Genomic DNA, 13,205 nt, shown 5'->3' on the forward strand with positions numbered 1-13,205 from the left:
TTTTGGCGCTCGTGTGTCAGCATAATTTGCTGGTCTGGATCCACTATCACCTGCAGTGCTGAATCACAGAAAATCCAGCACCCATCGGGGATAGTGCAATACTGGTGGGCGTACTACCCTGAGTGTATTACCTCACAGTTGGCATGTCTCTCTGGGGTTACTGCTATTCACATGCAGTTCTTTGCATTTGTCAAGGTTAAACTTCAGTTGCCACCTCTCGGCCCAACTGCTTAACTTTTCTAGATCCCGTTGCAGTAGCGTACTGTCCTTACTGTCACTGACAACCCTACCAATCTTCGTATCGTCTGCAAAGATGGACATTAAGCCTGATAAACCTTCATCACTATCACTGATAAATACAGAAAACACAATAGGCCCAACAAGGACCCATGGGGGACTCAACTAATAACATTAGTCCATGAAAAGCAGTGTCCATTGATTACCACTCTCTGTCTTTTCCCATTCAACCATCCTTTTATCAATTGTAGCAACTTGCCTTAATGTCATACTGCTTCAACTTATACAGTAGTCTTTCATGCTTAACAGTATCAAAAGCTTTCCTAAAATCGAAGTATATGATATCAAAATTATTTTTTGCATCCAGTTGTTGTTATTTGGTTTTTAGGAGCATTAGCAACTAAGGCCATATTGCTCCGTGGATATGCGGTGGTCATTCCCTGACCTTTCTGCATCCTCCGTATTTGGTGGTCACAGGCTTGAACACCAGTCTAATCAAGAAGCGTGTGCTACGCACTGCTGCTCCTGCCCACCTGGCTACGAAGGTGCCTTTGCATCCAGCTCCTTTGTAACCACATCATAGTATCCAATCAAATTGGTCTGACAAGACTTCCCCTTGACAACTTATGTGGTTAGAGGATGATCAGAATCAAAGTCAAATGCCTATTAGTCTAATACTAATTCAAGAGAAGGCCAAGTGAAAATGTTTGTGATGAAACATTTACTGCAAGCCACAGAGAGTTTCATAAAATCAAGGTTTATTCAAATCTACATAACATCAAAGATACAGTAAAAGTCCAAAAATCCGGATGCAAGAAATCCGGACCACCCGAGAAACTGGACTTTTCGAAAACTCTAACTTTTTAAATTTAGCAGACTTTTGTGTGCGCACGTGCATGTGTGAGTGCCACAGATGCCCAGCAACAAAAAGCGAGCTCGTGGTCGTCATTTTAAAACGAGCAATCAAACCGTGGCAACTCTATAATTTTTGTCGTACTCTTTCCATTTACCATATATAGCATATGTATTTACAAACCCATAATAATGGCTCCAAAAACAGATAAACCTTATGGTGTGAAGACAAAGAAGAACATGTTGAAACTGAGCGACAAAACTTGAAATAATTAATAAACTAGAAAGTGGTGTGAGCAATACTGTTTTAATAGAAACATACAATACCAGAAATTCTGTAATTTATGATATAAAAAAGGCAAAGAATAAAATTCTAGAATTCAAAACCTCGTCTGAGCCTTACAATAAAATTGCTGAGAGAAAAAGTTTACATCAGCCAAAATTAGAGAATCTCGATAAAGTGTTGTATGAATAGTTTTTGCTAAAACAATTGGAAGGTATGGCAATTTCTGGGCCGATGCTTATTGCCAAAGCAAAGTCTTTTAAGCAGCAAATAACATTGAATCAGAGTGCACATTTAGTGTTGGATGGCTTAGGAATTTCAAGACTCGTCATGGTATTAGACAATTAGATATTGCTGGAGAAAGACAGTTGGCTGATACCCAAGCAGCAACAGAATATAGTGCAACATTTGAAAAAATTGTATCTAACTATGACCTTACAGCCGATCAAATTTATAATGCAGATGAAACAGCAGTTTACTGGAAGTGTTTGCACACAAAAACTTTGGCTGGAAACCAAGAACAAAACGCAACAGGGTTTAAGCTTAATAAGGAAAGAGTTTGTTTGTTTGATTGTTTGTTATTTGGTTTTTAGGAGCATTAGCAACTAAGGCCATATTGCTCCGGGGATATGCGGTGGTCATTCTCTGACCTTTCCGCATCATCCGTATTTGGTGGGCACGGACTAAGGAAAGAGTAATCGTTCTTATGTGTGCTAATGCTTCAGGTCAGCATAAAATTAAGCTTCTGGTGATTGGTAAATTTCAGCCCCCCGACGGGCATTTAAAGGAATTGTCCACTTACCTGTGACCTATAAAGCCGAAAAGAATGCTTGGATGGACAAAGATATTTCGTGATTGGTTTGTTCGTGATTTTGTTCCATCAGTTCGTCAGAACTCGAGAAAATTGGGGAAGCCTGCAAATACAAAGTGGCTGCTACTTCTCGACAACTGTAAGGCCCACCTGCATGAATCAAAATTAGTGTCTGATTGCAGAAATATTTTTGCATGTTACTTGCCACCAAATGTAACACCATTAATTCAACTCATGGATCAAGGAGTCATTAGGAACTTTAAATGTCACTATGAAAATGATTTTATGACGAAAATGGTGCATAAGAATGTCGACCCTTCAGAATTTTTCAACGCAGTTTTACAATCAAAGATGCAATATTTTCACTCGTGACTGCATGGCATGCAGTCAAGCCTGTAACTCTTTAAAGAGCATGGTGAAAGTTATGGCTGAACGTGATGTTTGCAGATCTACAATCTGATCGAAACGAAGATTTTGAAGGATTCCACATAAAGCTGAAGGAACTAATGGAAACTGTTAAATTATGTAAGGAAGACAACCCCCTAAGCAAACTGATGACATAGAAGAGTGGATACGCAGTGAAGATGATGTTGAAGTTGCAGCAACTTTCACTGATCAAGAAAATATTCAGAAGAATCTGGTGAAGAAAATGACAAAGTTGAAGAAGAAAACATATCTTGGGCTACTGCAGCAGATAGAGCAGACGCTGCAAGTTTTCCATCCACAAGCAGTGCAACAGGTGCAACAGAAATCACGGAAAAGAACGAATAAATATTTGTTGTTTTTCGAACTTTGTATTTTATATGAAAATGTTTCGTTAATAAACTAAAACAAATAATTAATTTATATAAAATATGTATCTTCTACTTTCATTTATATAATATCGGTGTGTAGATACACCATAGACAACTCTTAAGAAACTACAAAGTTGTTGTTGTAGGCATCATTTGCTCTTTCTCATATTGTGCTCTGCCTTCACAACGAGTTGCCATGATATTGCACTACCTCGAATAAGTAACGCTTCACTAATAGAGAAGACTATTGTTACTTATTCTCAGTGAGTACCACCACCCAGACATGTTTCAAGGCTATTGGCCTATCATCAGTGGTGTCGTCATGTCTTCACAACTGGGTCGTCATGTCATTGTCATATACACCTTTTGGCATCTCTCATACTGTGTGATTATCTTCACAACTGCGTCGTCATGTCTGCAATACCAGGGTACCTGCCCACCCACTGATGATAGGCCAATAGCCTTGAAACATGTCTGGGTGGTGGTACTCACTGAGAATAAATAACAATAGTCTTCTCTATTAGTGAAGCATTACTTATTCGAGGTAGTGCAATATCATGGCAACTTGTCGTGAAGGCAGAGCACAATATGAGAAAGAGCAAATGATGCCTACAACAACTACTTTGTAGTTTCTTAAGAGTTGTCTATGGTGTATCTACACACCGATATTATATAGATATTAAACTCTTAATGTATTATGCCTTGTGCATTTAGTTATTTTTAATACTTTTATTTATATACTGTATTTTTCTTTTACATCATTTTTAAACACAATTTCAAGCATTGCACGCTTTTTTTTTTGGTGAAAATTTTTGTTTACATCTTTGTCAGGTGTTGACTTTATTTTTCTTCAAAACTGCTCATTTTGATAAATGAAGCATGCATTATTTGCTAATGATTAAACTGTAAAAATTTACCTGGTTATCTCTTCTTTATTCCATCTTAAATTTGAATTTTAAATGTACTGCCTGAGAATCTCCGGACTGTCTCCGAACAGTCCGGATTTTCAGACTTTTACTGTATCGTGTAGGTTTGAATGAATCTAGAATTTATGAAATGTCATGGTGAGGCATGACATTTATGAAATGTCATGATTAGTGCAGATAGTGTGGCTGCAAAAGTATTTTCTGTGATACTTGTGGAAATTATCAAGGAAAAGGGTTACCTACTTCAACATATTTTTAATGGAGATGAAACGTGTTTATTTTGGAAGAAGATATATCAGCAAGGAGGAAAACAGTATGCCTGTTTTAAGGTGTCGGCAAAAAGATCAAATCACTTTGCTATATGGTGGAAAAACTTCAGGAGATCTCAAACTCTAACCCCTATTAGTTTATTGTTGTGAAAATCCAAGAGCTCTTAAAAACATAACCAAAGCTTCACTACCTGTAATTTGCAAAATTAACATCAAAGCCTGATGTTACACATGCTTTGTTTAATTATTATTATTTATTTTTTTTTTTATTTTTTTCATTTCATTCCTGGGGTTAAAAAATAGTGCAACCGAGAACAAGCTGCCTTATAAAATTCTCCTTTTGCTTGATAATACCACGAGTATCCACAAGATCTGGATGATTTTCATTCTAAAGTCCAGGTAATCTACTTACCTCCAAACATCACCTCAACACTTCAACCAATGGACAAAGAGGAACCTTCAAGAAATAGTATCTAAGACCAACATTCAGAAAGACAGTAATGGCAAGAGAAGGCAATAATAGAGTAACACTAAAACAGTTTTGGAAAGACTATGATATTTACAAGGCAATAAAGAACATTGATGATTTTTGGCATGAAGTAAATACGAACATGAATGGTGTATAGAAACACTTATGCCCCATTATTATTAATGATTCTCATCTTACTGATAAAGTGGAGTGAAACAAATATATTAATGGACCTTGTCCAAATGGGCATACAACTTGAACTAGATCTGACATAAGAGGACTTTAATGAGTTGCTATGTTCACATACCCAGGAGTTGACACGTGAAGATTTAATGGAACTAGGATCACAGAGGTATAAGGACAATGCTACTGAAGAACAAGCTGAAGAATGCAAAAGATTTACCATTAAGCAGATGGCAGAGACCTTTTGATGGAAAGGACACTATCATTATTCAAACCTAGATAGATTTATGAAGGTTTCTGCACATGTTGATGGTATTGGATTTGCACAGATCCAATACCATCAACATCTTTAAGTGTCATTGGGCCAACTTTTGAAGAAGCACCTTCCACACTTTTTTATAATCCTTTCAATGATAATTAATGATAATATTATGCATGCTTATTTAACATAAAACAATGTAATCTAAAATAAAAATCTGATTTTTACTTTAACAAGTTCCATTTATAATTTCTACTGACAAACAGCATGTCAGAACCTAACCCGTTTGTAAGTAGGTTTGGTTATTTTTTAGGAGCATTAGCGACTAAGGCCATATTACTCTGGGGATATGCGGTGGTCATTTCCTGACCTTTCCACATCCTCCGTATTTGGTGGTCACAGGCTCGAACCCTGGTCTAATCAAGAAGCGTGTGCTATGCACTGCTGCTCCTGCCCACCCTGGCTACGGAGGTGCCTTTGTAAGTAGGGGGTGCCTGTAGTGTTCTATGACTGCTTATCTGTACTTATGGCGTCAACCTTATTACTCTAAAAATAAAGCTATGTAGTTTGGGTTGCTTGATTTCTTGAACATCCCATACAATAACTGTTTGTGCCGAAGCTTTAGTAAAATATAAGTAAATATTGTCAAAATTATTTAACTTCTATTTCTTTAGTGATAACCTCACAGTAGCCAATAGTTCAGTCAGACATGATCTCTTAACAAGACTCTACACCCCTTGTGCCTTGTTAATTTTTAATTATAATGACTTAGCTTCTAGTCCTTTTCAGTTATTATAAAATTAATTATTTCAAAATTAGTATTAGGCCACCATATTGGTCACTGGTATACACTCAAGTTTAAAAACTACCTTATATGAGAATGTGGATGCAAAATATTTATTCAGCTTATCAGCAACCATTTCAAGATAATCAATACAGTTACCAGAGATATCAAATGGACCAATATGGTCGATTAATTTCCATTTACTGCTAATATGAGTAGAGAATTACATGCTACTTTTTTCATATTCTTAGTGAAGAACTTCTGATAATCTGCACTAGTATATCCAATTCCCAAGTAACTTTAATACAGACTGATTTATATTTGCTACAGGTTCAGGGTCCCATGATAATTTATAATCATCCAACGAATCATTCTTCTCTGCTATCAGTTCTTCTAACATTCATTTTGGTCTATACTTTGAACAATACCTTTTCACTGTAATTGTTAAAGTTACCATTTGGTCCCACTGAAAAGAATTTTGCAAATATTCATTGTAAATGCCCTTTGTAAAAACAAAAACCTTTCAACCTTCCTTCAACAGTAATTATTTTAAAAACATCTGATATTAATGACACAGAAAGCAGTCAGAGGAAAATCGAGAAATGACCCACTACCAGTTGGACAAGCAACTCAAGTTCCAGTAAATCTCTGGAAAATAACATTCCACTCTGAAAAGATTTTCATTACATTCACTCAGTCATTTTGCCTATATGTTCCTTTTTAATTTTTGTTTTCTCAATGTTTATGTCATTCGAGAATAACTCGATATTGTTATATCCAGAATATGATAGTCTTGAATCTATCCACTTAAAAATTAAAAGAATAACTCATCCTCTCTTTCTGAACACATTGCATTTGCCATTGCATTTTTTAAATTCAAAATCAGCACATAGTATATTAGAATGATATTTGTTGAATTAACAAGTGTACCTCACATTAATCAAATTTATTAATTACACTACTAATATTAGTAAGCAAGCATACCAATGCTTTTGTATTCATTATAACTCCTCCACATTACATGTAGTTGATTGTGGTATTACCTCATTACTTCCCCACATTTGCGTGACCTTACAGCCAGTTTTAGTTCTCATCAAGTTAGTGTTAAAAGAACAACCTGTGGGTGTCCTGTATTACCCCTAATGATTTCCAAGTCGGTATAAGTCCAAAAAAGGACTATTCAAAGCATTAAAGACCATGATCTGTGCCTGCTTTTGACCACTACTAATGTAGTAGTAATAGCAGCAGCTTATTATGACCAAATTATGACATGTGGCTGATTATGACTAACAGTTTTCCTAAACATGTGACTTTGACTCAACAGTGTCAGCAAAAACCCAGTAAAACATTCTACCCTGTAGGCCATGCAATCTTTTCAGGGTAAGACTGATTGATAAGGCTCTCATCATAAACTCTCCCTATATACTCAGAAAAAAATTCTACTCTTGATTATCCCAGCAGTCACTAAATTCTAAGTTTTTTAAGAAGTCTAATAACTGTAAATTTATAAGAGTAGCTGACAATTTTTATTTTATTGAAGTTCACTTTATACATCCTTCAACTATGGAGGGAAATTTTCATTTTCTGAATGAAATACTTTTTAATTTGTCACATGGAAGCGAAGCGAATCAGCTAGGCTATTTACTTAACTAGCATATGTTAAATCAAATCAAAACTAATAGATGAATCTTGTGCAGAAATCCCAACTAGATGATTACAAAAATAAACAAAATAAAACTAGCACAAAGAAAGAAATAAATCAATAATTTGATTTATTTCTTTGGCATATTACTGAAAGACATTGTTAATTAGCTTTAAACTATACAAATATTATGAAGTGAGAGGATATAACACAGAATGATGCTATTATTCTGCATTTCTATTTTTCAATGTAAACTATGACAGCATACCTAATACAGTAAAATCTCGTTAATACAAACTCGGTTCATACAAAGTACTCGTTTATGTGCAGCACATACCATCCCCCTGCAAAAGGATAAGCTTTTCTATGTAAATATATTCGTTTATTACAAAATTCGGTTAATATGTATTACAAAGTTCGTTTTCACCCCATGAGAAATAAATATTGTTATTTTGTATGTTTAATACAAATCTTGGCACATCTGTCTGATTATTGCTCCTATTATTGCTTCTGGCCATTGGGTTCCCTGCTTTCCGAAGGATGGCACAGATTTGTTAGAATTTACTTTTGTTTAAACAAAACCAGTTTATGGTAGCTACAATTGAAGTGCACTCTGAAAAATATCATTGTGAAAGATGAGATGTTAAATTAACAAAAGAATAAAAACAGTTTTTCTAAACTGTTTACATACACTCCTTTGCTTTCCATGGGAAAAGGTCAGTTGCAATTGCCATGCCGCTTTAAAGAGTCTTTTGCTATAACATACAATAATCTACTTTTTGTGCCATTTTATCTGAGCTAATGTCGTTTTTGGAACTTGTCTTTAAATTAATTTAAAGTTTGTTTATATCAAATCTCATCTAGGAGTGTTATGGGAATGAAATGCAAACTGATCAAATTAAGATGGGAAATTACACTGAAAATTATACAAGAGGCTGATAGGATGGAACAAAGCAAAATGGATATTGCAAAGGATCTACAATACAAAGACCTACTTTATCTACAATACTGAAAAATCGAAATAAAACTTGAAGTGTGCAATACTGGAGTAGCGATAAAAAAAAACAGGAAACTAATTCCTGGTTCAAAACATGAGAAGCTTGAAACAAAACTTTTCAAGTGGTACCAACAAATGCATGCATGCATGTAATTTGCCAAATCAGGTCCGATTTTGCAAGAAAAGACAAATTATCTAGTTCAACAACATGGTATTAGTGACTTCAATGAAGCAGTGGCTGGCTCCAAAGATTTAAAGACAGGAATAACTTGGTTTTGCCAAATGTTTGCAGTGAGTCTGGATTAGTCAATAAAGAAAAGACTACAGACTAGTTGCATTCTGTACGGTCCATTCTGCAAAAATATGAGGCAAAGGTTATTTTTAATCTTGACAAGACAGGTTTATTTTATAATTTGCTGCCAATGTATCTGCTGTTTGAGGACAGTCTTGTCGTGGTGGAAAATTAAGCAAACAAAGACTTGCTGTTCTGTTATGCTGTAATTCAGATGACAATACAAAACTATGCCCACTTGTGATTGGTAACTTTTCCAAGCCAAGATATTTTAAAGAAGTTAACCAACTTCCCTGCGATTATGTGGCCAACAGAATGACTTCAGAAAAAAATGAACATTTTTATGATTCCAGATTGTTGCACAGCACATTCTGCCGAGATATTTAAATTGACAAATATATGGCTGTTGTTTTTACCTCCCATTACCACCAGTTTTATACAGTCACTGAATCAAGGCATTCTTTATAACCACAAGAAGAGCCTGCCTAATAAGGTACTTCATCCTGAACATAGAAGGGAGGGAGGGAACAATTTGCAGCCAAACTGGAATGTCTTCGATGCTATCTGTAATCTTGTTATTGCTTGGGACAGTATTGCATCAAGCACGATAATCAACTGCTTCAGAAACAGTGGCTTTGGAGGGAATATCATCAAAAAAATTGGTTCAGCAAATGAATGCGATAGCAACATTAAGGAATGGAGGAATTTGAAGAGGCATATGGATTTTGTTGGGGAATTGAAGAGTTTTTGAAGGTATGTGATGTAATTTTTACCACAGCAACAACACCTGAAGAGCTGCTGAGCACCAAGCAATTTTTGTTACAGGCGACAGCAAAAGTGAAGAGCGCGTGTGCACGCACACGCACCCATTTAAAAAAATGTCCAAAATGCATTGAGCACGATAGAGAATGTGTTGGCCTGCAGTAACATTGATAAAGAAACAACTATTGCATTTGATAATGTCTGTGCTGTAGTTAAAAATGCATATAGAACAAAACTGTGCAAAGAACACTGGATTCTTTCTTTAATTAAATTAGATTAATTTATCAAAAAGTTAATGGTTTGTATGTCTCCTTTTACATTAAAATTAATTCTTTGTACTGTGATACTAAAATATTGTATATATCAAAATATATACTGCAGAATATTTTCATTTCCGTTAACTGATTTTCTTGTAGTTTATCTTACAAATAAAATCTTTAAAAGGTGTATTATTCCTATTACTGTATTGTTTGACAAGGCTTTTGTTTTTATTATTTTATTTTATTAATTTAAATTTATTTTTTTATTTATTTTTGATATAATTATTATTTATTATTATTCTTAAATATATAGTATGTACATAAAATGTTGACACTTTTGGGGACCTCATTACTACAAATCTCATTATTATAAACCTCCTCATTACTACAAATGGCATTACAAAACATGAAAATTTAAGTCCCTTGAACTCTGTATTAATGAGATTCGGCTATAGCTAGTTTGTAAACAAAAGTAAGCAAAAATTCGAAATTTTTTTTTTTTTTTTTTTAATATTCCAATTTCAATGTGGTTTATTATTATTATTTTGAAAAGAAAAAGACAGAGAAAAACTGAATACCTGCAAAAAGATGGAGAAACTCTGTTGTCAACTATATCACAGCATTGAAACAGAGAAAGGAGAGAATGGGGGCCTCCATTGTAAATTCATAGAGTTGGCAGCTATGACTTTATAAAAAAATACATTTAAATTCCTTTATATACCTTTTAACAACACAACTGTGTTCACAGTTATCCACTGGTCTCGCTGTCATACTACTATGAAAATCATTTTCATGTGTGCATACAAACATATTTATGAAAGAAATTAACAGAAAACTGTTATTTTTTAAAAAGAAATTACAAATTTAATTTTTAATTAAATAACAAAATCACCTGAAGAAGCCTTTTCTCTGGTTCCATAGGAACCAGAAATATTTCAATCTGTCTTTCCTTCTTGATGGGAAGAGGTAATGAAAGGTAACAAAAGGGATCAAATGTAACAGAAATCTTGGAACATTCTGGACAGACAAGAGTAGATTTCAGAAGGCCATGAAATGTATCTACTATAACAGAATTATTTCTTTTTACATAGTTTTCCCAGGCTTCCTTGGCTACTACCTAGTAGAGAAAGAATGAAACTTTTAATTAAAATAAAAACATTTACATAAATAAGTATGCAATCATGTTCCTACTCACACTCATGTGTGCACAAATGAAGACATATCAAGAAAATTCTTTTAAATTACTTGAAAAACAATAATAAAAATATATATATTAATCTTTAAAGTACAAATCTCATGCATTACGAATAAGTAGCTAATAAACAAAGTTCAAAAATCTGAAACAAATTTCCCACATATTTAAGCCTGTTGGGAGGACAAATATATGAATGCAGTATCACACACATTTGAATTGACCATGACTACTGAATACCGTTAATGATCATATTCTTGTCAAAATAATTAGTTGTAAATTGATTCTTTTAGGATTTTTTTTTTAATGCATGGAAGGATGTATTCCACAAACAAAAAATTATTTCAATCAAACAAATCACAATTTCACTAAAATTGAACAAATAGAAATCTGAAAATTATTCTTTCTATTTTCATACAATTTGAATTGGGGGAGGAACCCCTAAACTCAATAGCCGAGTTTACAGAATGTAAAATTACAGAGTTTTATTAATGTTCTACGAAATTATAATTTCAGTAATTAACTGTAAGGAGATAATTACGTTTACTTTTTACTTCTATTAATCACAAAAAATAAATTAATTAATTAAATTTAAGGGAAAAAATCAAATGCACTTGAAATTTACTGGAATGCATACACTAACTTATTTTCAGAATAAAATCAATACACACTTTAGTACGTAGCAAAATCATATCATAGCAGGGAAAATTTTATTTCTGTTCCTTTTTTTTTTTTTTTTTTTTTTTTTTGTATCTAATTTCAGTCTTTTTTGGTCTCATAAATACCTCTTCTTTATTGTTTACGTTAAATGTAGATGTAGATAGGGAAATGATATTTACCAAAGATGATGCCAATCCAGAGAAAGCAGAAGACCAATAAGAGACAATGGGTTATGAAGTTTATGTATCTTTACAATATCAAATACCATTAGCATTAGTAGAGACATATGATGCAAGAAAGCAAGCTTATATAGCATCAGCCAAAAAAAAAAATAATAATAATAATAATAATAATTAAAAAAACCTTCCCATTTCACCCATCCATTCATTAACTGCAAATGTTTGTCTAGTTCTGCCTGAAATTTATTTAAGCTGTCAACTTCTATGACAGATGGAAGTTTGCTCCAATGATCACCCACCTGCTAGCTGAAGGCAAATTTCGGCACATCTATTCTACAACTCTCTTTCCTCAATCTGAATTTATGTCCCCCTCAGTCAATTAAGCTGGGCAAGAGAAAGAATCCCAACAACACTGAGCTTCCTTAAACAATTCAAGGCCTTATACACCTCAATCAGATCACCACACAGATGCCTATGTCTCCAGACACTGCAATTTGCAGAGCTAAAGTCTTTCTTTGTAAGAGCAACCCATTGCTCCATTCACCAATCTCATTGCGCTTCTCTGTACTCGTTCAAGCAGCTCTAATGCATGGAAGGTTCCTAAAATCTGCTTCCTAAAATGAGACCTCCAGACCTGTATACAGTACTCAAGGTGTGGCCCGACCATTATCTTATACAAGGAAATAATCACCTCCTTATCCCTGCTATAAAAATTCCTGTATATCATTAGACACCATAAGCTACTCTTGCAGACTGTCTGTGCTGCTCAGAAAACTTCATATCTAAATGCACAATTACTCCTTTTCTAAGGTCTTTTCTTAGGTCCTTTCCTAAGATCTCAGATCTTTTTCATTCTCTACCACCCTGAGTGTAGTACCACCCAGTTGATACATTACTCTGGGGTTACTGCTATCCATATACAGTACTTAACATTTGTCAATGTTAACATTTGAAGTCTGCTGACGAGGCTACTAGGAGACGGTCATGTTCAAAGCGCTAAGTGGATTTTTCTTATTTATTGATTTGAAATTATTGTTTTTCTAAAACTTTTGATTTAAATTTAGTAGTATAACATTATTTTGTGATTTTCTGATTAATTTGGTGTATTTATTCTTTACTCGGCCTTGTAATTGCATAAAAGTATCGGTAAGGGTATACACGTGTTTGCAACTCTGCTGGACTTCTCGTTCTTTAGCCATATTTAGCCGCTTGATTGAATATTTTTTACATCGAATTATATCTGTAAGTAGCTTATAGACCTAGTAAGGATCGTTAGTTTATTCTGAATTGAGACAGCGAGATTTGAAAGTTAATTAATACTTAAGTGTTCGTAGATATATAGTTCGTAAGTCCC

The 13,205-nt window shown here is 34.1% G+C and overlaps 1 protein-coding gene across 2 annotated transcripts in view; it reads right to left on the minus strand.

The window, feature by feature from the left end:
• Positions 1-13,205, minus strand: part of LOC150086864 (ubiquitin carboxyl-terminal hydrolase 4-like) — a 475,539-nt gene that overhangs the window by 259,401 nt on the left and 202,933 nt on the right. For both annotated transcript variants that reach the window (XM_090372782.1, XM_090372781.1), the window contains one exon: positions 10,713-10,937. In XM_090372782.1, coding sequence (XP_090228908.1) covers positions 10,713-10,937 — 225 coding nt within the window. The remainder of the gene's footprint in view (positions 1-10,712; positions 10,938-13,205) is intronic.

The sequence above is a fragment of the Mastigoproctus giganteus genome, chromosome 4 (genome assembly GCF_048544385.1).
Source record: "Mastigoproctus giganteus isolate SK-2022 chromosome 4, ASM4854438v1, whole genome shotgun sequence".
In the NCBI taxonomy this organism is placed as follows: Eukaryota; Metazoa; Arthropoda; class Arachnida; order Uropygi; family Thelyphonidae; genus Mastigoproctus; species Mastigoproctus giganteus.